Consider the following 25343-nt stretch of genomic DNA (forward strand, 5'->3'; position numbering starts at 1 on the left):
AGCCATTTCATACTTACTGGGATAAAAAAGTAATTCCTGCATTCTGATAGAGAAGTCTACCGAGTCCATAATGACTATCCCCCGCCCTTACCAGGTTTCATAACTCTGAGAATGCTATTGGCAGGGAAGAAAATAAGCATCTCACACTCGTGCATTTGCAAATTAAAGAATCTGTACCAATGTCTTGTAGTGGAATAGTGAAGGTTAATCTCCCTCACACATAAATCCTCAAACACACCTGTAGAGGCAGTATAAGGGGGAACAGAGGTGCTTTTCTTGTATACACAACCTTGAATATCAACAGGATTTTGTGGTTGTTGAAAAGAAAGAACCTCATTATTTTTGTTTCTAAAATAAATACACAAATTGAGTTTATGAACAAAAAGTACAGTTTTGTACCTACCATAAATGTAGATGTTCGAAGATCCACATTGCTGCAGTCCTAACACTTGGGTAGTCCGCTGTCCCAGTCGGCCCGAATAACAAAGTATAAGGCTGACGTCGGTCAGGGCGCATTAGTCTGACGTCAGGACGTCAGGGTACAAATGCGCATGACCGACGTCATAACCTCAGTCTTTTCTTGCCCCAGATGTCAGAAGACCCTAAAAAGATAAGGCCAAAACCAAAAAAAAAAACACCAAACACTCCTGTACCAAATATATATACAATATATACAATTTACAAAAGTACAACCCCACCCCCACAACCACCCCTAAACACAGAGGGGAAGGAGGGAGGGTAAATTGGACTGCAGCAATGTGGATCTTCGAACATCTACATTTATGGTAGGTACAAAACTGTACTATGTTCTTCATCCCACATTGCTGCAGTCCTAACACTTGGGTAGAATCCCAAAGCTGAGGTAAGGGAGGCTGGCAAATCATAAAGAAGCTGGAGCTGACAACATGCCCTGCAAAATAGCCGTGGCAAAACCAGCCCTAGATTTAGAGTAGAGAGGAAGGTGGTAATGCTTAGAGAAAGTATGCACTGAACTCCAAGTAGCTGCCTCCAAAATATCCTTAGTTGCCACCCCCCTTAGAAATGCTGTTGAAGTGGCAGTAGCCCTAGTGGAATGAGGCCTAATCCCAGCTGGAATCTCCTTGCCATGATGGGAATAACAAAATGCAATGCAAAACCCAATCCACTTAGAAATAGTTTGTTTTGACACAGGCTTGCCCTGAGAACTCAAAGCAAAAGAAACAAACAACTGCTGAGACTGCCTAAAATCCTTAGTCCTGCTTAAATAATAACGAACTGCCTGTGTACATCTAAAGTGTGCAAAATCTTTTCCCCCTTATTTTGGGGATCTGAATAAAAAGTGGGCAAATGAATAGTTTGGTTTAAAGCCACACTAGAGACCACCTTAGGCATAAAGGAAGGATTAGTACGTAATGATACCCTATCCTTATGGAAAATCAAAAAAGGCTCAACCGCCATAAGGGCCTGCAATTCAGAAACCCTTCTTGCAGAAGTAATGGCCAACAAAAAAGCAGTCTTCCATGACAAGTATTTCAATTCAGCAGTAGCCGCAGGCTCAAAAGGTTGTAGAGTAAGTTTCTCCAACACAAAATTGAGGTCCCAAGCAGGAGTAGGAGCTCTACGTGGGGGTCTTATATTCTTTGCCCCTCTAAGAAATTGCTTGAACAAAGGATGAGAAAACAATGGTGGGTCACAATCATAGTGAGCTGAAATCGCTGCAGCATGAATCTTAATGGAAGAGAAAGACAAACCTTTGTCCAATAACTCAGTAAGATACTGAAGAGCCATACTCAAATTAGGCTCAGAAACCTCAAAATCCTTTGCTGCACTCCAAAATAAAAATCTCTTCCATTTTTCTGCATACACTTTCCTTGTACTAGGTCTTCTGGCTTCCATAATCACATTCAAAACTTGTTGAGGAAGCTGAGACCTGCTGTGTTTCAAAACAGAATATGCCAGGCTGTTAGATGAAGAGAGTGAAGCTTGGCATTGAGCAGATGACCGTCCCTCTGAGACAATAGGTGCGGAATCAAAGGTAAAGGCCATGGAGGCTTCCTTACCAGACTCCTTAGTAATGGGTACCAGTGTTGCCGAGGCCAATCTGGAGCTATTAAAATCATCCTTGGCTTGTCTTGTCTGACCTTTAGGAGTACCTTTGGGAGGAGAGGCAGAGGTGGAAAGGCATACACATGAAGATTTTTCCAACTGAAAGAAAGAGCATCCACTTTCCAAGCTGTGTGATGAAACCTTTTCGTGCAAAACTTTGGCAGCTGGTGGTTTAGTGGAGAAGCGAACAGATCTATGTCTGGAGTTCCCCATGACACTGTAAATTTTCGAAATACATGAAGATCCAGTTTCCACTCGTGGGGATCCATGATTTGCCTGCTTAACACATCTGCTAAGGAGTTCTGTGCTCCCGGCAGAAACCTTGCCTGAAGATTTAGTTGCAAGCTGAGCGCAGCCTCCCACAAAATCATCGCTTGCCTGCATAGAGGATAAGAATGAGTTCCCCCTTGTTTGTTGATGTACCACATGACAGTTGTGTTGTCTGTTAGAATCAACACCTGCCCTGGAAGAAGTAACTCCTTGAAAGCCATTAATGCAAACTGGACTGCTAACATCTCCTTCATGTTGATATGTAGATGCTGTAGTCTGGCAGGCCACTTGTCTTGTATCCACTTTCCATTCAGATGAGCTCCCCAAGCTATGTCTGAGGCATCTGTCTTTGACTCGCCTCTGGCCGGGTCACAGAGAGTCCCTTGTTTAGGTGACATTCCTGAGCCCACCACAAAAATTCCCTTCGAATGCAAGGTATTATTTGAATGACAGTGTCCAAATCCTGGCAGTGCTGTGTCCATACATTTTTGAGATACCATTGCAGCTTCCTCATATGCAGTTTGGCATTGGGAAGCACCAGAATACAAGATGCCATGAACCCTAAGGCTTGAAGGACTGTCCTTGCAGTCAGCCCGGACTGAAGAGATAGTTGATGGAAGTAAAGAGACAGATTCTTTTGTTTGTCCGGGGTTAAAAAGGCCATCTGGGCTGCTGTATTCAGTCTCACACCCAGAAAGCACATGTCTTGAGAGGGTACTAGACTGGACTTTATTTCGTTCACAGAATACCCCAGGCATCTTAGCACTGCTATCACATATTCCAAATGCTGAAGAAGGTCTTCCTTTTCTTGAGCCAGAATCAGGCAGTCGTCCGGGTAAGGATAGATTTGTATGCCTTTTATCCTGAAGTAAGCTATCACTGGAGCCAGAACTTTTGTGAATACTCTGGACGCAGTAGATAAGCCAAAGGGCAATGCAGAGAACTGATAATGAGAATTCCCAGCTCAAAAACGCAGATACTTCCTGCAACTTAGTCTGATTGGCACATGAAGGTAAGCCTCCTTGAGATCTAAAGTTACCATCCAATGATCTTTTCCCAGCAGGGGTAAAAGCTGTTGCAACGTCAACATCTTGAACTTGGGAATGTCCAGATAAGTGTTGAGGATAGACAAATCCAAAATTGGTCTCCACGTGTTCCCCTTCTTTGGTACTAGGAACAGGCGAGAATAAAATCCTAGGCCCCTTTCTGGCACAGGAACCGGCTGAATGGCCCCTATTTGGAGTAACAGAGAAATTTGCTTGTGAGCCTCTTTTCTTTGTAGAGGAGGAATGTCTGGCATGCCTTTGAATGGAGGCAAGGTATGGAAATAAAACCTGTAACCGTGGTGAATGATATCCAATACCCATCTGTCTTGGGTAATTAAACTCCAATTTTCTTTGAAAAGTGCCAACCTTCCTCCCAAAGGTGCTGCCAGACGAGAAGGCTCTGGCAGCCGAAAAGGCAGGTCATTGGGTCTGTTTACGAAAGGACTGACCCCTGCCCTCACCAGAAGACTGAGCAGGTGAACTCCTGTTCTAGGCCTAAAAGAACCTTGAGCTCTGCCCCTGCCACGCCTAGACCTACCCCTAGACTGGGAATCATAAGAAGGATATGTCCACCCCTTAGTAGGCCAGTTTCTACTAAACTTGGAGGCTGAACCTGCAAAAAATCTTTAACAGTCTGCATAGACTTAGCCTTGTCCTCCATTTTCTTTAAAACTGCTTCCACAGGCGAACCAAACAACACATCAGATTGTAACGGAGCATCTAAAATCCTTGTCTTAACATGCTCAGCCAAATTCTGATCCCTCAACCAGGCATGCCTGCGAAGAACAGAACCAGTGGCAGCCACCCTCGAAGAGGCCTGTACAGCATCAAAACCACATTGCAAAGAATGCTTACCCACCTGTTCAGAAACATGAACTAAATCCTGCAACTCTTTACACTCAATACCTTCCGCCAGAGCATCCACCTTAGACTTCAATTGTGAAAGGAGATAATTCTGGTATTTTAACATGTGGAACTGGCAATTCAAAGCCCTCATGGCTAAAGTGGAAGAAGTATACACCTTCTTTCGCCATCTATCCAACGCCCTTGCCTCTTTATCTGGAGGAACAGGGTTTTTAACAACAGAAGCCTTAACACCCTTAGGCCCCTGAGAAACGGTTTCTGGGTCTGCCCTAGGACTCTTAAAAAGATACTTATGAGCTTCAGGCACCCTATAATACCTATCCGGTTTAACTGGGGCAGGAGGCAAAGAATCAGGGTTCAGGGAAGCCTCTGCAAAACATCTTCTACCACATCCAGAACAGGAGGTATAGCCAAAGGCCTGTGCTGGGGTAAAAACAAAAATTCCCTTAGCCTTTTCCTGGAATCTGAAAAATCTTGACCTTCCCATTTAAAATGCTCTCTCATGGAATGAAGAGTCTCTGAAAAAGAAAAATCCTCAGGAGGAGAAGCCGAAGGAGTAGAATCATCTACATCAGAATCAGAATAAGGAGGATATTCCTGCAAGTCTTCAGCCGAAGACTCAGAAGCCTCCGAACACTGCTCAAAACTCTCAAGCTCAGGTTCCACCCTAGGCCTCTTATCAGGAGGGGGCATAGAACCTCTAATCATAGTAATCAAATCTTCTGCCATTTTAAGCATATGTTTCTTAGGCAGAGACCCTGAAGAACTAGGAGAAACCCCCACTGAAGTTAAACCTGGTCTGCCTCTCGAAGAAGCCTTGGAAACAGAAGGGGAGGGCCTAACCACCTTAGGAAGAGAGGGGAGAACAGCTACCTGAGAAGCCCCCTCAGCCTGGCCTACCTCCTGAGAGGAAACATCCTGTAACAGTAAAGTCTCTCCCTGAGACTGCAAAGAGACTTCTGGCAGAACCTCCGGCTCCACCGAGCCCTCTAAAGAACAGACGTCTGGGACAGACGGTTCTTCCAATCTAGGCTTTGCTGCTTTGTCCTTGCGCTTTTTTGACGAAGCGGGCGTCGGAGCATCTGACGGCATTTTATAATTACAACGCTTCCCAAAAACTAACCTGGCACAGTCTAGCCTTCTCTTAATAGTGCATTTGTTAAATCTAGCACAAGAGCGACATCCAACAACGTCATGCTCAGGCCCTAAGCAAGGTATACACAAGGTATGGAAATCCCTATGAGGTATCTGCTTCCCACAAGAAATACAATTATTTACTTTTTCTGACATCCGGTTAAATACTGAGGCAAGAAAAAACAAAATATTCTAACGGGTACTTAGCCAACTTTGATTCGGTCTGAAACTCCGACTTCAGAAAATTTCAGAACGCCAACCTGCACTCGCAAAACTGCTTCTGCATCGGACCATGCGGCAAAAAAGACTGAGGTTATGACGTCGGTCATGCGCATTTGTACCCTGACGTCCTGACGTCAGACTAATGCGCCCTGACCGACGTCAGCCTTATACTTTGTTATTCGGGCCGACTGGGACAGCGGACTACCCAAGTGTTAGGACTGCAGCAATGTGGGATGAAGAACATCTTCAATTCTAAAACAGAGTCGGCCATATTAAAAATAACAAGATGTGACAATTGAAAAATCTTTTTCAAAGCAAACAAAATTAGCATCAGTAACTGAATAACTAGAATAGTTAAAATTTTTAAAACCATTTTTAACATACACACATGGAGGAAAAACACATTAGTCCTGGAACAGCAATTCTCATTATGTACTAAAATCTTCGTCCTCTGCTTCTGCTCCTGTCTCTTCCTTTTCCCATCTGTTGTCCCAAATTGTGGAATTCGAATGTTGACGAATTACATCTCTCTCTCTCTCTCTCTATATATATATATATATATATATATATATAAATTTAAAACATTGAAATTCAAAACATTGAAACCATAACATCGAAAAACCAAAACAATGAAAACTTAGAACAGTGAAACTGTGCATCATAACACTGAAAAGCACAACGCACATGCAAATAACATCTCTTCCACCTATAACACCACCAAAGTAAGAAACACACTTTTTACTACGTTTCTGCAGTGGGACAAGTCCTCCTGCACCCCCCACACCCCCCATAAATTAAATATACCAACTGCTAGATCGCACTACAGTGGAATAAAGTTAATTTCCTAACCCTACTGGAACAGGATCACCACACAGAATGTAAGCATATGGATGTCTTGCTTTCATGGAAGTTAAGTTCGTGTTCTGAGAAGTGCTGGAAGAAGTGAGTAGGGGAAGAAGTGTTTATTTTGCCAATCTGTACGTGTTTTTTTAGCCCATACAGGTAAATGATTGAGACATTATGTTTACATTCTGTGTGGTGATCGCGATACAGTGTGCTTAGTAAATTAACTTTTCTCCACTATAGTGTGATTTTGGAGTTGATGTATTTAATTTATGGGCGGAGAGGGGGGCAGAGCCCCCTTCCCCCCCGTAAATTAAATATACCAACTCTAAAATTACACTACAGTGGAAAAAAGTTAATTTCCTAAGCACACTGTATCGGTGTGTAAAAGGTGCTTCAACAAAGTATTAGTTTAAGAGTGTGCACACTTACGCAACCACCTTATTGTACGTTTTTTTATTTTTCCCCAACAGATTTGTTGTTTTTTCAATTGAATTGCACAGGTTATAGGTCACATTAATGGTGGGAAAAGTTTTGAAATTACTTATTGTGGACTCATTTTTTTTATATCACAAAACACTGGCATTTTAACAGGGGTGTGTAAACTTTTTAGATCCACTGTGTATGTATATATATATATATATATATATATATATATATATATATATATATATATATATATATATATATATATATATATATATATATATATACACACACACACACACACACAACACACACATATGTAACAATTAAATTTCATAACGTTGAATTTCATAACATTGAGACCAAAACAGTGAAATCCCAAAACATTGAAAACTCAGAACACTGAAAGTGTGCTTCATAACATTGAAAACTACAATGCATATGTAAATAACATCCTCTTTACCTATAACAACACCTAACAAACACACTTTCTACTATGTTTCTGCAAGGGGGGCAATCCCCCCTGCACCCCCCATGTGGGGGGCTCTGCCCTCTACACCCCCACACCCTCATAAATTAAATATACCAACTCCAAGATCGTACTACAGTGGAAAAAAGCTAATTTCTTAACCTCACACTGAGGTTAGGAAATAAAATGTTTTCCACTGTAGTGTGATCATGGAGTTGGTATATTTAATTTACGGGGTGTATGTGGGGGGCTCTGATTCATTGTGGTTAGGAAATTATCTTTTGTCCACTGTAGTGCACTTGGAGTTGGCATATTTAATTTACGAGGGGTGTGGGCAGAGCTCCCCACATGGGGGTCCAGGGGGCTTGCTTCCTTGCAGAAACGAGGTAGAAAGTGTGTTTGTTAGTTACGTGGTGTTCTAGGTGGAGGAAATCTTATTTACTTCTGCAATGTAATTTTCAAAGTTATGAAGCACACTTTCAATGTTTTGAATTTTCAATGTTATGGTCTCAGTGTTATGAAATTCAACGTTATGAAATTTCAATGTTATGAAGTAGACCATACAAACATACAATATATATATATATATATATATACATATATATATATATATATATCTGCATATATATATATATATATATTACATATATATATATACACACACACACACACACACACACACACACACACACACACACACATACACACACACATTTTATATTGAACCGTCTTCTTTCGGCTTTTCCCGGTTAGGGGTCGCCACAGCAGATCACCTGTCCACTCATGATTGGCAGTGAAGTTTTACTGTGTCGACTTGCCAGCCCGGCACCCAACCTTCCACGGAAGGCACACAGATGCACATACTCGCTCCTAGGGCCAATTTACAGTGTCCAACTCACCTACAGCATGTCTTTGGGATGTGGGAGGAAATCAGAGCACCCGGAGGAAACCCATACAACCACAGGGAGGACATGCAGACTCCGCACAGGCGGCACCACAGCTGAGGATCGAGCCATAGAACCTCTTGCTGTGAGGCGACAACACTAACCGCTGCACCACCGTGGCCGTCCACATTTTATATATATATATATATATATATATATATATATATATATATATATATATATATATATATATATATATATAGATATATATCACACACAATATATTTTTTTATATATTTGTGTGTATATATCTATATATATATATATATAAAAACACACATGTGTATATATATATATATATATATATATATATATATATATATACATACAAAGACACACACACACACACACATATATATATATATATATATATATATATATCTATATATGAGGAAGAGAGGGATTATGGGAAGGGGAGGAGTCACATCCCATATCAGCTGCTAGCAAAATCCAATCTATGAAGGTCGTGGAAACGAGTTACTTTCTGCAGCCTTCACTTCCATAACGTCTTAAACAAACCTTTAGATGAACTTTAAGACAGAGTTTTTTTTTTAAGGCATTCTTACATGTTTGCCAATGTGTTATGTTTAGTGTCAGACTAATATTATGTACAGTGGACTGTCACAAACCACCACAGGACTCCAGAGCAGCTAGTAAAACTGGCATTCTGCATACAAAAGAATTATTTGCTTAATAAACAAAAAAATTAAAGAAAGCAAAAAAAAAAAAGTAAATACTCTTAAGACTTAACATATACTTACTACGAACTACTGTGTTTTAGAATTATAGTAACTACATGCAAATCTGGTGTAACAAAATGGTATTATCTTCCTCATACCAGCACAAAAAAAGTGCATTTTTAAACATTGACAAAGCTTCCAGGTATGTTTCATAAAGAGGCACATTGTCTGCCAAAGGCATACACACCAACATGAAAGCAAGTCCAACATTTCAGAAATGCTAAGCAAACACAACAGCTCTGATACCAGTTACTGAGCCTGGATTATTTAACAGTTGCTTTAAATGACTACAGTACAACATAATGTCATGGAAGTAATGATTAAATGACAAGGAAAATGACTGAACACATTAAGACAGCAGCAAAATACTCAGGTAGTGATTTATTTGTAACACAGTTTACTAACCATGGAAACATAAGGCTTCATCTCCCATCCTTGTATGTTTGTATTATCTATAATAATAGGAGAAATTTTCTTCATAAATGCTTCGTTGGCTGAAAAAAATTAGACAGACATTACTTTTAAGCAGTACTACTTTATGGTACACTTAGAAGCCAATTTCTAGATGTTAAATAAGAAGGCATTTTAAGCTTACGAAAACATTTAAAAATTAAGCAACACAGTCAACTTCATCAAAATGTTAACTTAAGCTGCATAACACATATAGTGTACACAGGTCAAACTGGCAAAACTCTGTGTGTGAAACTTGTGCAATCCAACTACTAATTAAACAAACAAGAACACTCCTGCCCCTTACCACACAAGTGACACACCCGCAAACACAGATAAAATCATTACAGACCTGGGCACATTTACGGATAATGAGCTCTCCTCTGAGCACCACATCGGAACAATAATAGGCAAGCAATCATAGAGACCGTAAGATGCATACTTATATACACTTTTAAGAACACTCTGCTTAATCTACGTGAAGCAGAGTCGCCATCCCCATGGAGAAGAGTTCCTCCACAACCCAGTTCAAGTGGAACTTGGAAAATTGGATGGGGAACAGAAAAAATCATCCCTGTTTTGTTATGGACAAAGGCAGCCTGTAAATAGTTCACTTCCCAAGTCCCCAATTGTAAAGGTTTAATCTCCCAGGTCCCTGCTTACACTTACCAAAGGTACCCAAACTTGTCTGAGATTTGGGATGCATGGCTAAGCTTAAAAAAGGCTCAATGACTGTAAGCCTAGTACACACCTATGAACCTATAAGAATTTCTTACCACACTTAGCAAGCACTTAACAGTGCTCACCTTCCAAATCAAGCATGATCTTATATGATAAAACAGGAGTAAATTTGTATTTGTCATGATGAAATCCTTCTACGTACCCCAATTACTAAAAGCATACCTTTCAAGCCCAAAGATGTTACTGTCCTACTTTACTCCTCCCCTATCAAGCCCATCTTAGAATACAATGTCCTGTTGATATAAACAGTATCTGCTGGAGAGAGAAGTATGCATTCCTGAGACCACCCATTTTCTGGAACAGGCTCCCCATCCACGTGAGGCAGAGTTCCATCTTGTGACATAGGGATTTATGCCCCGTTTACTGAGTTTATCTATAATTCCAGAGTGGGGAATGGTATCGAAAGCCTTGGCGAGGTCAAGATAGGCTGTGTGCACTACCTTGCCCTCGTTTATGGCTCTGGTAACTGCTTCAAATAAGTCAGTCAGGTTTAGTAGACATGATCTACTTTTTACAAACCCAAACTGAGTGGGGTCCAGGGTTTGGAGGTTAACTATGTCTCTGTTTATAAGCTCCAAGACAATACATTCCATGGCCTTGCAGACCAGGCTCGTCAAGCTAATGGAGCGGTAGTTTCCGGAGTCCTTGGTGGCACCCCCTTTGTGGAGTGTGATAACCGCCGCTGTGTGCCACTCAGTAGGCACATAGCCTGAGGTGAAACTATGATTGAACATGGTACTTAGGTGGGGTGTCAGTTCATTCTGTAGTTTGTGCAGTACGCAGCCTGGGATGTTTTCTGGTCCCATGGATGCTATTTTCTTGGCTTTGGAGAGTGCGGTCTTTACTTGTTCATCCATGACTACAAGGGCTTTGCATTCTTCCGGTATTAAGATGGGCCCTTTGGAGGGTGAGAGGGGGGTAAAATTAGCACTGAACCTATCTGCCAGGATGTTGGCAATATCAGATGGTTCTGTATATTTAGTGCCATTGTGCTGTAGCTTAGAGCAGATCTGAGTACTGCCATTGAGATTTTTGGCATCGCTGTAGAATGCTTTGTGGTTGTCTTTGGAATCAGTGGCGATTTTATTTTCATAACTGGCTTTGGAGGATTTTATGAGGGATCGCAGCTTCTTGCTGAGGCTGACCAGGGAGTTCCTCCAATCTTGGGATTTTACTCTTTTTTGCAACAGCTTCTCCCTTCTGTTGCAGAGTTTTTTATGGCAGGGGACCACCAGATTATCTTCCTTTTTTGGAGGATAGTGTATGGGTTCTGTTGGGGATGGCATGATCCATGCACTCGTGTATGTGCTTATACAGTGCATTTGTGTAAGATTCAGCAGTCGTACCTCTATTTTCCGTCTGCATGGATGTCATGAAGTTTGCCACTTCTGTCTTGAGAATCATGAAGTTGGCTTTGGAGGTTTTTGACGTTGGTTTCCTTAACGGGTGGTGGAGGTGGGATATGGATGTCTAGGGTGATTAGCTTGTGGTCAGATCTGAACAGCCAGGAGTTGACCTCTGGTGTGGAATACCGGTTACCCATACTGGTAATGACCAGGTCCAGGACACTGCTGCCCCTGGTGGGGGTGTGGACAAGCTGATCCAAGGCAATGGAATTTATGTATTCCAGTAAACGTTCAGCGAATGAGTTGGTACATGACTAGTTTTCCCAGTTGATGGTGGGGTAGTTGAAATCGCCCATAATTAAGGTTTTGGGTTGTACCCTAATATTTTCCAGTATCTTAAGAAATGAAGAGTGGAAATCCTGGTGCATGGTGGGGGATCTGTAACAAGCTACAACCTGGATTGCAGTCTTGCCCACTGTTAGTTGCACCCAGATAATTTTGGATGCATTATGTTGAGCAACTAGCCTGGAGGTGTGAATATCCTTAATGAATATGGACACGCCTCCACCTTTAGTGTTTCAGTCCAAGTTAGGTGGCCGAAAGGTGTGGTATGAATTATAGCCTGGTAATGCAGGGGTGATCTCTGGAGCCTTGAACCAGATCTCTGTCACTGCACAGATGTCGATGTTCTCCATCTGCCACCAATCTACATCCCCCTTCCTGCTTGCGGTATAATCACCAAAAATGCAGCCTCTTAAGGACCTAAACGTAAATCACAACACATAAAGGGCCTACAAGTAGGATACATTTTACTCCCAAAAGCTAATCTGCATTTTGAAAAAGCTTCTACTCCGTACCAAACAATATAGCTCTCTCATTCCAGTATGACAAACAGACTACAAATTCATCTAGGGTATAGCCCCACTGCCTAGTTTCTTAAAAGTTAACTGCAACTGTGTAGTATACACCTATGAACTTCCAAGAGGCAAGAAATGCAGATTAATCTATAGCTGGGTACAGTTTTAAAAGAATTTCATTACACTTTAATGAATTTTGTTCCAACAGAATATAACACAGTACCGTTAAAACTTTGTAGCTACAAGATGCAGTCCATCTCATTTTAATGTACATAACCCTTTGTATTTTTACTTTATGTACTTTGTTAACTGGGATGTCTGAGTAGAGTAACATTTCCAGTAGAGGTCCAGGAAAAAGTGACTTGCTCATTCACACAGAAGGCAGCAAGACTGATGGCATCAAACCCAGGACAAAGCTTATTAGGCTTAATCCTCTGTATTAAATGGACAAAAATTTACGTCCTATTTAACTGTCTCAAATATTTTCATAATGCTCCTTTGCACTAATGACTTGAAAGGAAAAAAAGAGATGCCAACATTCAGTCTCATTGCAAAGCATCCAAGAAATTATGCAGCATTCCTACGAAATATTAACAGTCATATGCTAACTCAATAGCTAATCAATATGAAGCCCAAAGACTTTCAACTGATCCGGTTTGCTTAAACACTTACTTCTCAAGATAAGTGAGAGAAATCAGACCCACATAAATTATTAGTATTTGAAGAAAACTGTGACTTGCATTATTTCTAGTTAGCTTGGTTAAAACTTGAGGTATCTTTTTAAGTATTTAGTTGCTAAACTTAGCTGGTAAACTTTGTCAAAAACAGACTCTTGCCATGAAGAGTTTCCAATTAATATTCAATCCAAGCTTTATCAGACTATGTACTTCCTCTCAACTTGTACCTCCAGAATTATGGATACTGCAACAAATAATTAGGGAAAAGGCCCCTTATTTGGGATTGTACTATTAACTCAGAACTTCTCAAAATAATGCTTAATTTTAGGAGTATTAGAACAAAAGTTTAATAACAAATCAGGGACATCCCTCTAATCTGGACATTTGAGAGGAATATGTGCTACACTATGCATCCAGAAGTGTTTAAAACAAGCAATGCACAATGCTTTTGCTACTGCTACTGTCGTCTTGCAGCTTGGATTATTCACAAGAGCTGCTTAGTTACTTAAGATGTCTGCACTTTTAAATTTAAAGCAGTAGTGACAAGCTCTGTCATACTCCTCAACTGCATTCTTTAGTTACTAAAATTCTTAATCGGTCATCAATTTTAAAGGACAATGTGCATAATTTATGAACCCTGTCCCTCTGGGCCATTTTCACATTTATCTTATGGTACATACCAAAATAGAAATACAACAGAAAAACAAGCAACTATGGCATACTGGCACACACACGCACTATTTTAGAAAAACACTATAAAAATACAGGGATATAATCAACATGGTTTATGAAGGGATATAAGAAAGTAATATTTGCATATGGAGAGTGCTGAAGTAGGCTCTATAAGCTACCCCTGAATACAAAAACTTAACTTTTGAAAAATATGCCTGTTAACTTTTAATTAATATGGAGAATAACGTTTTTAAAAATTCTTTAAAAAAAGGATAAAGCCATGTTATTTTCTTTGGTGAAATGTTTGGCCATCATGTTTTATGGTACTTACTTTTAATAAAATAATAAAAAAAAAAAAAAAAATCAAGAATATACAGACCTACAAGTCTAGTTTCCTGATTTTGAAAGCTTGTCAATACTGCTCATTTCAGAATGCAAACATCACTGTGAAGAACATGTAATACTACCAAGCCATGTTCTTTAGTCATGACATTTTGTTTTTCATCGCAAAAAAGAACTAGTAGCCAATTTCCACTGATAACTGGTTAGACGGGTAAACTGCTGGATGGATTTAAGCCATTTTAAATCATAAAGCAGGGTCAAGGTAGAGAAAAAAGATTACAACATATAGAGCATAAAGTGTGAAGGACAAAACATTTAGGTGACTGTTTGAAATGTCAATACTCTCACTATCGAGTCCCAAACACGGACAGTGAATGACTAAAAATCAAGACTTGCATATACCAAGTCCAAGAGTCAATTCACATTATTCCATTTTATATCCATTTACTCAAACTCTTGATGATATACATACACACACATAAAATATATCATTTCTCAAAACATTAACTTTTCCCCAGAGTAGAATATGGAGATCTTGGAATTCTTATAATTTTTTTTTTTTTTTGGGTGGCGGGAAGGGGGGGGGGTTAAGGAGAAGAATGGTGTTTGACATTTTCTTTTCTTTTTGCTGCATTTTCAGTCTTTTAGTTTTCCAGTGTTTTGATACTTGGTATTCCAAGTCCTGACATTATAATAGGGGGCAAACAATTTGTACTACAGTGTCTCTAACACAGCTGTAAAGTAGTAAACTCCTGACAATATTTAAGGCATGTCTTCAGCTCAAGATAGCAAGTATTTTGAGCTTTTCTGTTTCTAGACAACTAAAGAGTTAGTAGTTAACTGGGGGAGAAACAATATGCAATTAACAAACCAAGCAGAATTTTAAACATATAGGTTCATAGGTACATACGAGGCTATCTGCCCTAGGGCATTTACAAGCCTAGCCAGAGTGTGTTTGGCTTTCGCCACCCATTTTAAATTAATTTTGCTATGCCCTTTTTCGAGGTTAGTATACTGTGCCTCTGTCTAACAGTGACACAGAAGTGATAGCCGGAGTAAACCTACGATCTCCCATCCACTCATCAAGATTCCTCTTGAATAGAGTCAATGAGGGACTCTGCCTAACCTGGACTGGGATTTTATTCGAGAGTGAAGGTAGCCTCTGGGTTATGAATCTTTCCCTCCAGCATGTCCTATTTATTTCAGTGCTGAGGTTCAAGTCTCCCGAGCGCGTAGCTCGAATGGATTTGGATTTTCTGAGGTGCAGCATGTCCATTAATTCTGGGTTGGACATGGCTTTATACGTCAGGCACAGATCGCCTCTGAGCAGGCGGTATGCCACTGAGTAGAGCTGGAGTGTCTTTAACCGGGAAGCATATGGCATCTGTTTGAGCCCTTTGATCCTCTTGGTGAGGTACTTTTGGGGTCTTTCCAGTTGCTGCAGGTGTCTGGTAAGGTACATCCCAAAAGGGGCATTGTACTCAATTATGGGCCTAATGAGGGATGAGTAAAGAGGCAGATTACCTCCCCTGATCTAGATGTGAATCCCTTCATGATTAGGTGGGCTATATAAAATGTTTTTCTAACCACTCTAGCCACGTGGTTGTCAAATGAGAGATTGCTATCAACATGGGTCCCCAGGTCTCTAATTACTTCTTCTGTACTTAATGGATTACCACCTATGTGGTAATTTGTGGGCACTTTGTTTTTGCCAAAGGGGATGACTATACACTTTTTGGCGTTTAGCTTGAAGCCATGGCTCTGGCACCAGTTGTCTGTTTCTATGAGGCCCTTTTGGAGGATGCTTGGGTCGGCTGGAGAGTCGATTATGGTGCCCAGTTTGCAGTCATCTGCGAACTTGGTCAGCTACAGTCCTTCCGTGTTGGACTGCACCTCCAAGAAATATATACCGAACAAGAGTGGTCCCAGGACTGAGCCTTGTGGGATGCCACTTGTAACTGGTTTGGAGTCTGACATGGCTCCGGCAATTCTAACCATGTGGGTTCTGTCCTTGAGCCAGCTTGCAACCCATCTAGTGACATAGGGGTTTATATTTAAGCTGGTGAGCTTATCTATAATGCCCGAGTGGGGTATTGTATCGAAGGCTTTTGCGAGGTCCAGGTAGGCTGTGTGGACCACCTTCCCTCACAATGGCCTTGGTGACTGTTTCAAAGAAATCGACCAGGTTTAAGAGGCAGGATCTGCCCTTAACAAAGCCGAACTGGGTAGGATCCAGTGTCTGTAGGTCCCCAATATCTTTATTTATGAGGTCCATGATGATCCTTTCCACAGCTTTGCAGACCAAGCTAGTCAGGCTTATGGGGCGATAGTTTCCAGGATCCGTTGAGGCATCACCTTTGTGAAGAGGGACCACTACCTGGGTGGGAATTCCCAGATATGCTCAGAATTAGTCCAAAATGACAAAAAATACACCGAACCTACAGACATTGCCAACATCCTAGCTGACAGGTTCAGCGGAAACATCTCCCCCCCCCTCCCCACCAAAAGTGCAAATATCTATCCCAGCAGAGTGCTGCCCCCCTGACATCTCAGATGCTCAGTAAGAGCCGCCCTCTCCAAAGCAAAAAATACAGCATCAATGGGACCACACGGTGTCCCGGGCAGTGTCCTACATGAACTCCAATGGAATGAGGTTGTAAGAATAAATGGATGTCAGATAGAAGGGAGCTCAAAGGAAAGAAAATGTCTTGCACAAAGTATCTAGCTTTCAGATGGGTAGAGCCATTAGACAACCATTAAGAATTGAATCTTAAGTATTAAGACCACTCTCTAGAGAAAAACTTTCCCAGGCTGTCTTGACACCTACCCTCCTTCCCATCAAATATAACACAGCCCACCTTTTGTAATCTTTGTATTTAGAGACAAAGATAAGGAAAGCAAAGGGAAAAGGCAACAGAAAAAAAGAGAAAGTAGGTACCTTAGTTAAAAGCACTGGAATGTGGAAAGGCAGATTACTAAAGACAACTCTACCTCTTACAGCACTACCATAATGTTAAGGACATAACCTTTTTACCTGAAAAGATGAAGTGTTGTATTCAGTAATCGTTGGTTAGAACAGCCCTTAATCAATCATCCTGGGCAGCCACTTACTTGGGGAACATACTCTTCAGGATGGTAAACCCCAAAAGAAGACATGTACCTGAAAATATTGTCCTTCTGGTGCCTCATGAATAGGTCTAAGAAGAACCAAGATGCTGCTGCACAGATATCATCTAACAAGGCGTTAATGAAAAATTACCATGGAGGCAGACAATTGTTCTAGCAGAATGAGTTTGAGGGAGGAGGATGAAAGTGCAGCTATCCCAGCTTGTATCCTGTAACAAAATGCAACACAGCTAGCTAACCATTTAGAAACAGTGTGGCAACTCACTTGCCCAACTTAAATTTTGCAAAGAAGGCAAACAACTGATCATCCTTGCAGAAAGAGTTTTGCCAGTGCAAAAATCTAGGCCGTCTGTGGGCAACCATACAGTAAAACACAATGAGATTAAAATACTTGAGGAAAAAAAAATGCAAACTAACATACTGATGTAAATTGCAGTCAGTGGCAACAACGATCAGAAAACACAGATTAATTCATATAGAATCCATAGAGAATAGACTAGTTCTACATGCAACGCCTTCCTTTTAGAATACCACTCAAGGATTTTATTTATGTGTTAACCAAGGCAGAGCACAGATTCACATGGATCTGTTTGATTCCAGCAACTCATTAACTTATGACTCATGCTTCTGCTTTGGAAGATACCCAGACAAGATACAGTTATGCTAACTACACCTTCTTGCCCTTCAGTTATTTCAGCCACTGTTCTATGAAACACTTCTTGGCCATACAATATTCTTAAAAAAAAAAAAAAAAAAAAAAAAATCTTAAAAGCCTGTATTTGCAAGGCTGATGAATGTGCAAAGCTTTGAGCCAGTTTCATCCAGCTTAATTTGCCAAAACCCTTGGAAGCATCTAGCACAGAACAGAATCCGACATTTGGCAAAGTTCCAATAGCTTGCTGAAAGATCCGAAGTGGACATTATTCCATTTTATATCTATTTACTCAATCAAACTCGATATATATATATATATATATATAGATATATAGATATATATATATACATACATACATATACACACACGTGTGTGTATATATATATATATATATATATATATATATATATATATATATATGGGTCCCCTTTACATTACCGAACCGACACGCAGAAGACCGAGACGAAACGACCGACAAGCTAGTTGATCGAAAAGGTGATTTGCCGACAGCCGAAAGACCGACAAGGGTAATGTGTGAGCTCGACTCGGTAAGTGTGCGATAGTGACGAAGTTAGGAGCGGTCAGGTAAGTGTGCGATATTGTGGGATTTTGGGTTAGGGTGTGGGAAAGGTGAGTGTGTGGTAGTGTCGGAGTTAGGGTTCGGGTAAGGTAAGTGTGTGATAGTAACGGACTGTAGTTTAGGGACGGGTTAAGTGAGTTAGGTTTAGAGTAAGGGTAGGGTGAGTGTGCGATAGTGACGGGCTTTATGTTTTAGGGTGGGTTAAGTGAGTTAGGGTTAGGGTGCAGGTAGGTTAAGTGTGCGGTAGTGTTGGACCTTAGGGTTAGGGTTTGAGTTAGGGTTAAGTGGATATGTCATTGTGTGTCATGTGTAGTTTACGTTGTTTGTGTCGGTGTAATTGTGTTCGGTTTTGTGAGTTGTCGGTGTTGTGTGTTTTCGGTTATTTGGGGTCGGTGTTTTTGTGTGTCGGTGAAGTGTCGGTTCGGTAATGTAAAGTAGATCCATATATATATATATATATATATATATATATATATATATATGTTATGTATATGTATGTTTTAAGCGTGACCTGCTTCACAGCTGTCACTAATATATCTGACCCATTTAGGTGGGACAACTCTCTTACCAGTCACACAAATGCTGTTTCTAAGAGCTAATGGAATGCTTCACGGGGCATACATAACTAATACCACCCCAAGTGAAGAGTTAACACACCATTCTTTTAAGTTAATCGGAATAAGTAAACAAAATATTATTACATTATTTTGGTTGCATTGTTTCACAGCACTCAGCACCTACTGAAATGCACAACTATTTTCCTGTTACTGCACTTAGTAACACTGCAAATAATTTTAGCATTCTTTGAGGAATCAAGAAAATTCTGTAGAAAAGCTCATCAATGACACCTGCATGATGTTTTTGCTACAGATGTTGTTAGAACCTACGCACAACTCTGTGATGGCTTTACACCAGCTTTTCATACCTCATTCTCAGCAGCACTGAACATCAAGTTTACAGTAAGCAGCATTCAAACTGCTTTCTGTACAATTGGCAAATTATCTGTTTAAGCACAAAATATTTATCTTGATAACAATACCAACTCTTTCACAAGCATTATGATCCAGTACACATGGTTACTTTAACTGCCCTTTGAAGGACAAGGCTGCCACTACCTCAGATCTCAAGCTTTTCTGACAAAAAGGTAACTTTTTACCATCTGTGACCTGAAATGCATTAACATTAAACATTTTCAAATGTGCCTGCAAATATTTCCACTTTTTATTATCTATACAACACAAATTATGTTGCACAAACTTTTGATCTTTTACACATTTGGGTGAAATGGATTGTAAACTACAATCAAGAAATAAAATTAAGTATTCTACACTGTGCTTTCTTATGACTGCAGCAGTGCTACCTGTACTCAGTGCGGTTTCCATCAACTGTTTATTACTAAGTGCCAGTCTGGAAACAATGCACTCATCAGCAGTGAGTTATTAACAGTTACTAACTCCAAGTGTCTCATGCCCTCATTTTTACGCACACATCTCCAGTTCCTCAGTTAAACTAGCAAGCTGAAGCCTTAAAACATTAAGCCCAAACTTATATCCAGTGTATTACTAAGTGTGGAGTTAGAGTACATTAGCAGTCTGCCTCTGACTTCATCATTCTTTCTCTCGCTATCAGGAAAGTCTGAGAATTCCATAATTTGCTCTGTGTTTCAACGCAGTCACACAATCAGCAACCAAGTCTTGAGCCAGCAAATTACTCCAAAACGTGTTCCATGGACACCGAACGTATACAAAATGACAGCTAATAACCAGCAAAGGGCAATGAATCACCACATGATCCAGTAACCCAATTTACTGAGTGATTTCCTTCTTAGGAATATTAATTTCTTCAAAATAAAAACATCCCACACTACGCTAAACCTATACAGGAAGAGGGGCGGGGAAAATAACAGTTATATCATTAGTTCACCCTGTTATGTCATCTCCTGAGGACTGGGGTAATGACAATGTAATCATTCACCAGGTACAACATCACTATTAAAATCTGTGAATACAATTCTATGCATAGCAGGTCAGTTTCCCAAAGCCCACCAGTCAAGTGGAATTTATATAAAAATTAAAAAAATAAATAAATAAAAACTTCTTAAAATTATCACAAACAGGATGTTTTAAAAAGGGCACTCATTATACACTTGGACTTGACGCAGTAATAAAGTTTCTGCATTTTTTTAAGTTTATGTCAGATCATCCCAATAAAACACGCCAAACAAACATAACATGTGGCTCAGATGACGGCAGAAATGTTGAAGTTAAAGTTGCCACGGCCAAGTAAAACTCTATGATACTGCTGGATGACAACATGTATACTGATTGTGTCACTCTGGTTTTCTATATATATATATATATATATATATATATATATATATATATACACATACATACATATATATATATATATATACATATATATATATACATACATATATATATATATATATATATATACATATATATATATATATATATACACATACATACATATATATATATATATACATACAAGATCCACTCTGTAGAGTGTAATGTCTGAACCCGCATGCTGCTGCTGTTCAGTATGGTTTCTCACTGTTGTGTGTATCACTGTAAATGGAGTGTTGCATTATGAGTGTTACTTTAACCTATTAAAATTGCCATCTAAGCTTGTAGAATTCTCCGTAACCAAAAAACAGTTGACTACTGAATTGCATTTTAATAATCCTCAGGATTCACTATGCTCCATGCAAGAATAAGGCTATTCTTGCATGGAGTGGTTTGTATCTGTGTAGAATAGCAGCGTGCTTTACATATACATGAAGTCATGTTGCTATCTACTCTAACCGGACACGAACCAGGAGCAAGCGCAGGGGGTGTGTGACAGCAGTGCCTGCAAATGTAACACGCCCCCTACGCTCAAAGTGCCATATGGCACTTTCAGACACAGATGAGTGTCAATCTATATTATATTACAGCATAGCTCTAATACTGTATAGTAAACGAGTGTCCGCAGACACTGAAATGTACGTAGCTAACATTTCAGTGTCTGCAGACACTGAAAAGAAAAAAATAAGAAACACAAACACCTAGAAGGTGGCAGCCTTCAAGTGCACACCCCCAAATGTATGCACTCTTGCCCTACATGCATGGAAGCAGTAGGACAAGAAAAAAGCATTAAAAATTAAAAACATGTATTTTTTTTCATCAAATAAACCTGAAATTTAAGCGGTGTGCAGCTTATTTGCACGGCGAACCGCTATGCTTAGTCTGGCTGAAATCCTGAAAATGATAGAGAAGTGCTACTGTGAAATAAAACATCAATAAGATGCTGTTGCGCAGTGGTACTGCCATGATATAGCATGTAAAACGTGCTTGGTTCGAATTCCCCCCTCTGCCACATTATTTAATAAACTGTTAAGGAATTTGAACGATAAATGTCAATCATATGGCTCACGTATAGTACAGTAGGGGTGGGAATATGTAAAATATAAATGTAAAAAAAAATTTATAAATTTAATGAAAAAAATAGATTTAAGCAACGCTTTGCTAGTGTAAGCACTGCTTACCTGCTTTCAGCTCTGCTTAGCTGGTGTAAGCATTGCTATGTGGATTTGCGTGGAGCTAAGACTTCAGCATATTAAAAAACAGCCAATCAAGAAAAAGTGTGGGAAAACTCCCCTATTTAAACCGCACATGCGGGAATACAGCCATAACCATTTGGGATTCCACACAGCAGGACCAAAATGTCTGGCACTGGTGAAGGTGTGCACTTCCGTGCACAACGTTGGGGAATCCAGAAGTCCAAGGTCATGGTTGGGCTCCTAATTAAAAACCATGATGGCAGGCTGCTGCAGGGCCAGTATCAGGGCTCGCAGTACAAAGCGGAGGCCTGGAACCAGCTTGCACGTGATCTCACCAGTGCCACTGGCATACCCTGGACTGGTGAGAGCAGGTACGTCATCACCATAATGACCTGAAGTGGAGGAGGGGTGCACTTTTGGACCAGTGGATCCAAGATGCCTGAGCGCAGGATGTCCCACCAGCCTGTAAGTATGCAGTCTTATGTATCTCTAAGTATGGAAAAAGTTCAACTTGTGACTGTGCAGGTGTGATTGATGTGTGATGTCTCCCCATACAGCTTCTGTGGAGAGGTCCCAGAATGTTGAGGCTCATGCCCAGTGACTAGCCCAGCTGTGTAGGCAGTATGGTGAGTACAGAATACCCCTACTATTAGCAGTAAGAAATCAAAATTATAGTAATGGTAGTACTGCCTGTATACATAATTGTGCAGTAAAAGTCAGGAATGTAAAAGCCAGTGAGGTTCAGGCTAACACGGGGGGATTATGGCTGACCAAGTTCGCAGATGACTGCAAACTGAGGGCCATAATCGAATCTCCAGCTGACACAAGCATCCTCCAAAAGGGTCTCACAGAGACGGATGCTTGGTGCCAGAGCCACGGCCTCAAGCTAAATGCTAAAAAGTGCATAGTCATCCCCTTTGGGAAAAACAGTGCCACAAATTACCACATAGGTGGTAATCCATTAAATACGGAAGAAGTAATTAGAGATTTGGGGACAAACGTAGATAGTAATCTCTCCCTTTGATAATCACGTTGCCAAAGTGATTAAAAAGACCTTCTATATAGCCCACCTTATCACGAAAGGGTTCATATCTAGATCAAGAGAGGTCATTTTGCCCCTCTACTCGTCACTCATCAGGCCCATAACTGAGTACAATGCCCCTTTTGGGATGTACCTTACCAGACACCTGCAACAACTGGAAAGACCCCAAAAGTACCTCACCAAGAGGATCATGGACTACAAACAGATGTCATATGCAGCTCGACTAAAGAAACTCCAGCTCTACTCAGTTGCTAACCGCCTACTCAGAGGCGAACTATGCCTGACGTACAAAGCCATGTCAAACCCAGAATTAATGGACATGCTCCACCTCAAAAAATCCAAGTCCCTTAGAGCTACACGATCCAGGGACCTAAACCTCAGCACAAAAATAAATAGGACATGCTGGAGGGACAGATTCATTTCCCAGAGGCTCCCCTCACTCTGGAATAGAATCCCAATTCATATTAGACATAGCCCCTCGCTGACGCCTTCTGCTTAAATCTGGACGGTGGATGGGAGATCGCAAATTCACCCTGATCTTTCTGTGTCCCTGCTAGACAGAGACACAGTAAACTAATCTTAAAAGGGTACCTTCTGTGACCAATTTTAAAGAGGCACAGTAGGCTAATCTAATAGGGAGGAGGAAGCCAAATACTCTCTGGCTAGGCTTATAAATGCCCTAGGGCAGACAGCCTAGTATCTACCTATGAACCTATAAATGTCCATGGTAGGCTGCCAGTGTTACAATGGAGTATTCCCAGCTGCTGTGTAAAACAGATATCAGTAGCAAACAAGGTAAATATGAAGGAGAGGAATATAAGAATATGTATGAGTGTGTCTGAGTGAATCTGTCAAGTAAGTGCCATGTCAGGGATGCTGCAACAGAAATGAAAAGCATTCCCCTGTGCAGATCATGTAGAAATTGTAATTGTGGATTTTTGAGTTTGTACACAGAATATGTATGTCAAAACTAATAAAGGTGATCCCAAACACTAGTGTGTGTCATCTCACTTGTACCTGAAAATAGAAATGTGTATGTCCTGCAGAATGCATTAACAGAGGTGAACTGATTTAGCACTGCTTGTCTGCATACTTTAGAATGGGCATGTCAAATAGCTGAAAAAAAAGCAACAATACATATTCCTATCAGAATGTGTTTAACTTGTTTGTCTGCCAGCACTGTCCTGTGCCTGTGTCAACCTTTCAATTTCAGCCATATGTAGCTGTCAATGTACTGAAAAATGTATAAGGCTAACAGGTGCAGACTTAAAACCTACACTGTGTACTCCGGAATCTAAATTGCAGTATGTAGTAGTAAAACAGTCAAATGTGCAATCCAGCTAATGTACACGTGTTTCACAAACAGTGACACCAATGTCTGTTGTGTATGCATAATTTGTACTGAAAATAGGAAACAAATAATGCAACATATCATAATAAAAGTACTGTGCACAAAAATATGTACTAGATAGAAATATCACAAGCAACACAAAGCACCTCCCCAGTAGCTCAGTCTGATAAGAACTAGGCTTGTAGTTCAATTTTGCACACACACCACGGTTCGAATTCAGTGACCGCCACTAACATCTCAGTCTGGTTATACAGTTCTGAACTGCAATCTGAATAGAAAAAATAATGTACTGCAACACATACATTTTCCATACCGGGCACACACATAAAGAAATCTGAAAAGAAATACTAATATGATGTGTATAACTATGAAAGGTGTACAACTGCTGTGTTGATCAGCACCAGTCCTACAAACAGATGCAAGCTAGACGTCCACACTCTCCAGTCTGGCCAAGACAAGCCCCTCAAGTGTCAGTCACGGATAGTTTCCCCAGTTGCCAAGAAACCTGCACACAGAGAATGTCACAGTAGACTTATGTAAAAGGCACAACATACACTCCAGGGCCTGCAACTAATATGTGAATCTGAAATATGTGTAGAAACAGCAATGTAATGCGCACACAGTTCATCTGCAGAGGCCCACAGGTAAAGAAACTGGTACAGAAACAGGTATGATGTGTATAACTAAAATAAGGGTACAGTTGATATCTACAGCTGTTGGTGTGCTGTAGCAGCCCCATGGCCCAGGTAGAGTATAAGTGTGGTCAGAAAGTAGAGTAGTGAATAGTAGTGTACTGACAAATATATTTGACAGCAGTTGTCAACTGAATCTGCTTCCTTCCCCCACCATTCAAGCTATTTTTTTCAACCATTTTTGAAAAAATTTTTAAAAAC

At 40.4% G+C, this 25343-nt stretch overlaps 1 protein-coding gene across 1 annotated transcript in view; it reads right to left on the bottom strand.

Moving 5' to 3' along the window:
• N4BP2 (NEDD4 binding protein 2) overlaps positions 1–25343 on the bottom strand; it is a 1502684-nt gene that overhangs the window by 1257684 nt on the left and 219657 nt on the right. Inside the window, exon 4 of the mRNA XM_044062929.1 lies at positions 9449–9537. Within this exon, the coding sequence (XP_043918864.1) occupies positions 9449–9537 (89 nt within the window). The remainder of the gene's footprint in view (positions 1–9448; positions 9538–25343) is intronic.

The sequence above is a fragment of the Protopterus annectens genome, chromosome 2.part1 (assembly GCF_019279795.1).
Source record: "Protopterus annectens isolate FY-2018-M chromosome 2.part1, PAN1.0, whole genome shotgun sequence".
In the NCBI taxonomy this organism is placed as follows: Eukaryota; Metazoa; Chordata; order Ceratodontiformes; family Protopteridae; genus Protopterus; species Protopterus annectens.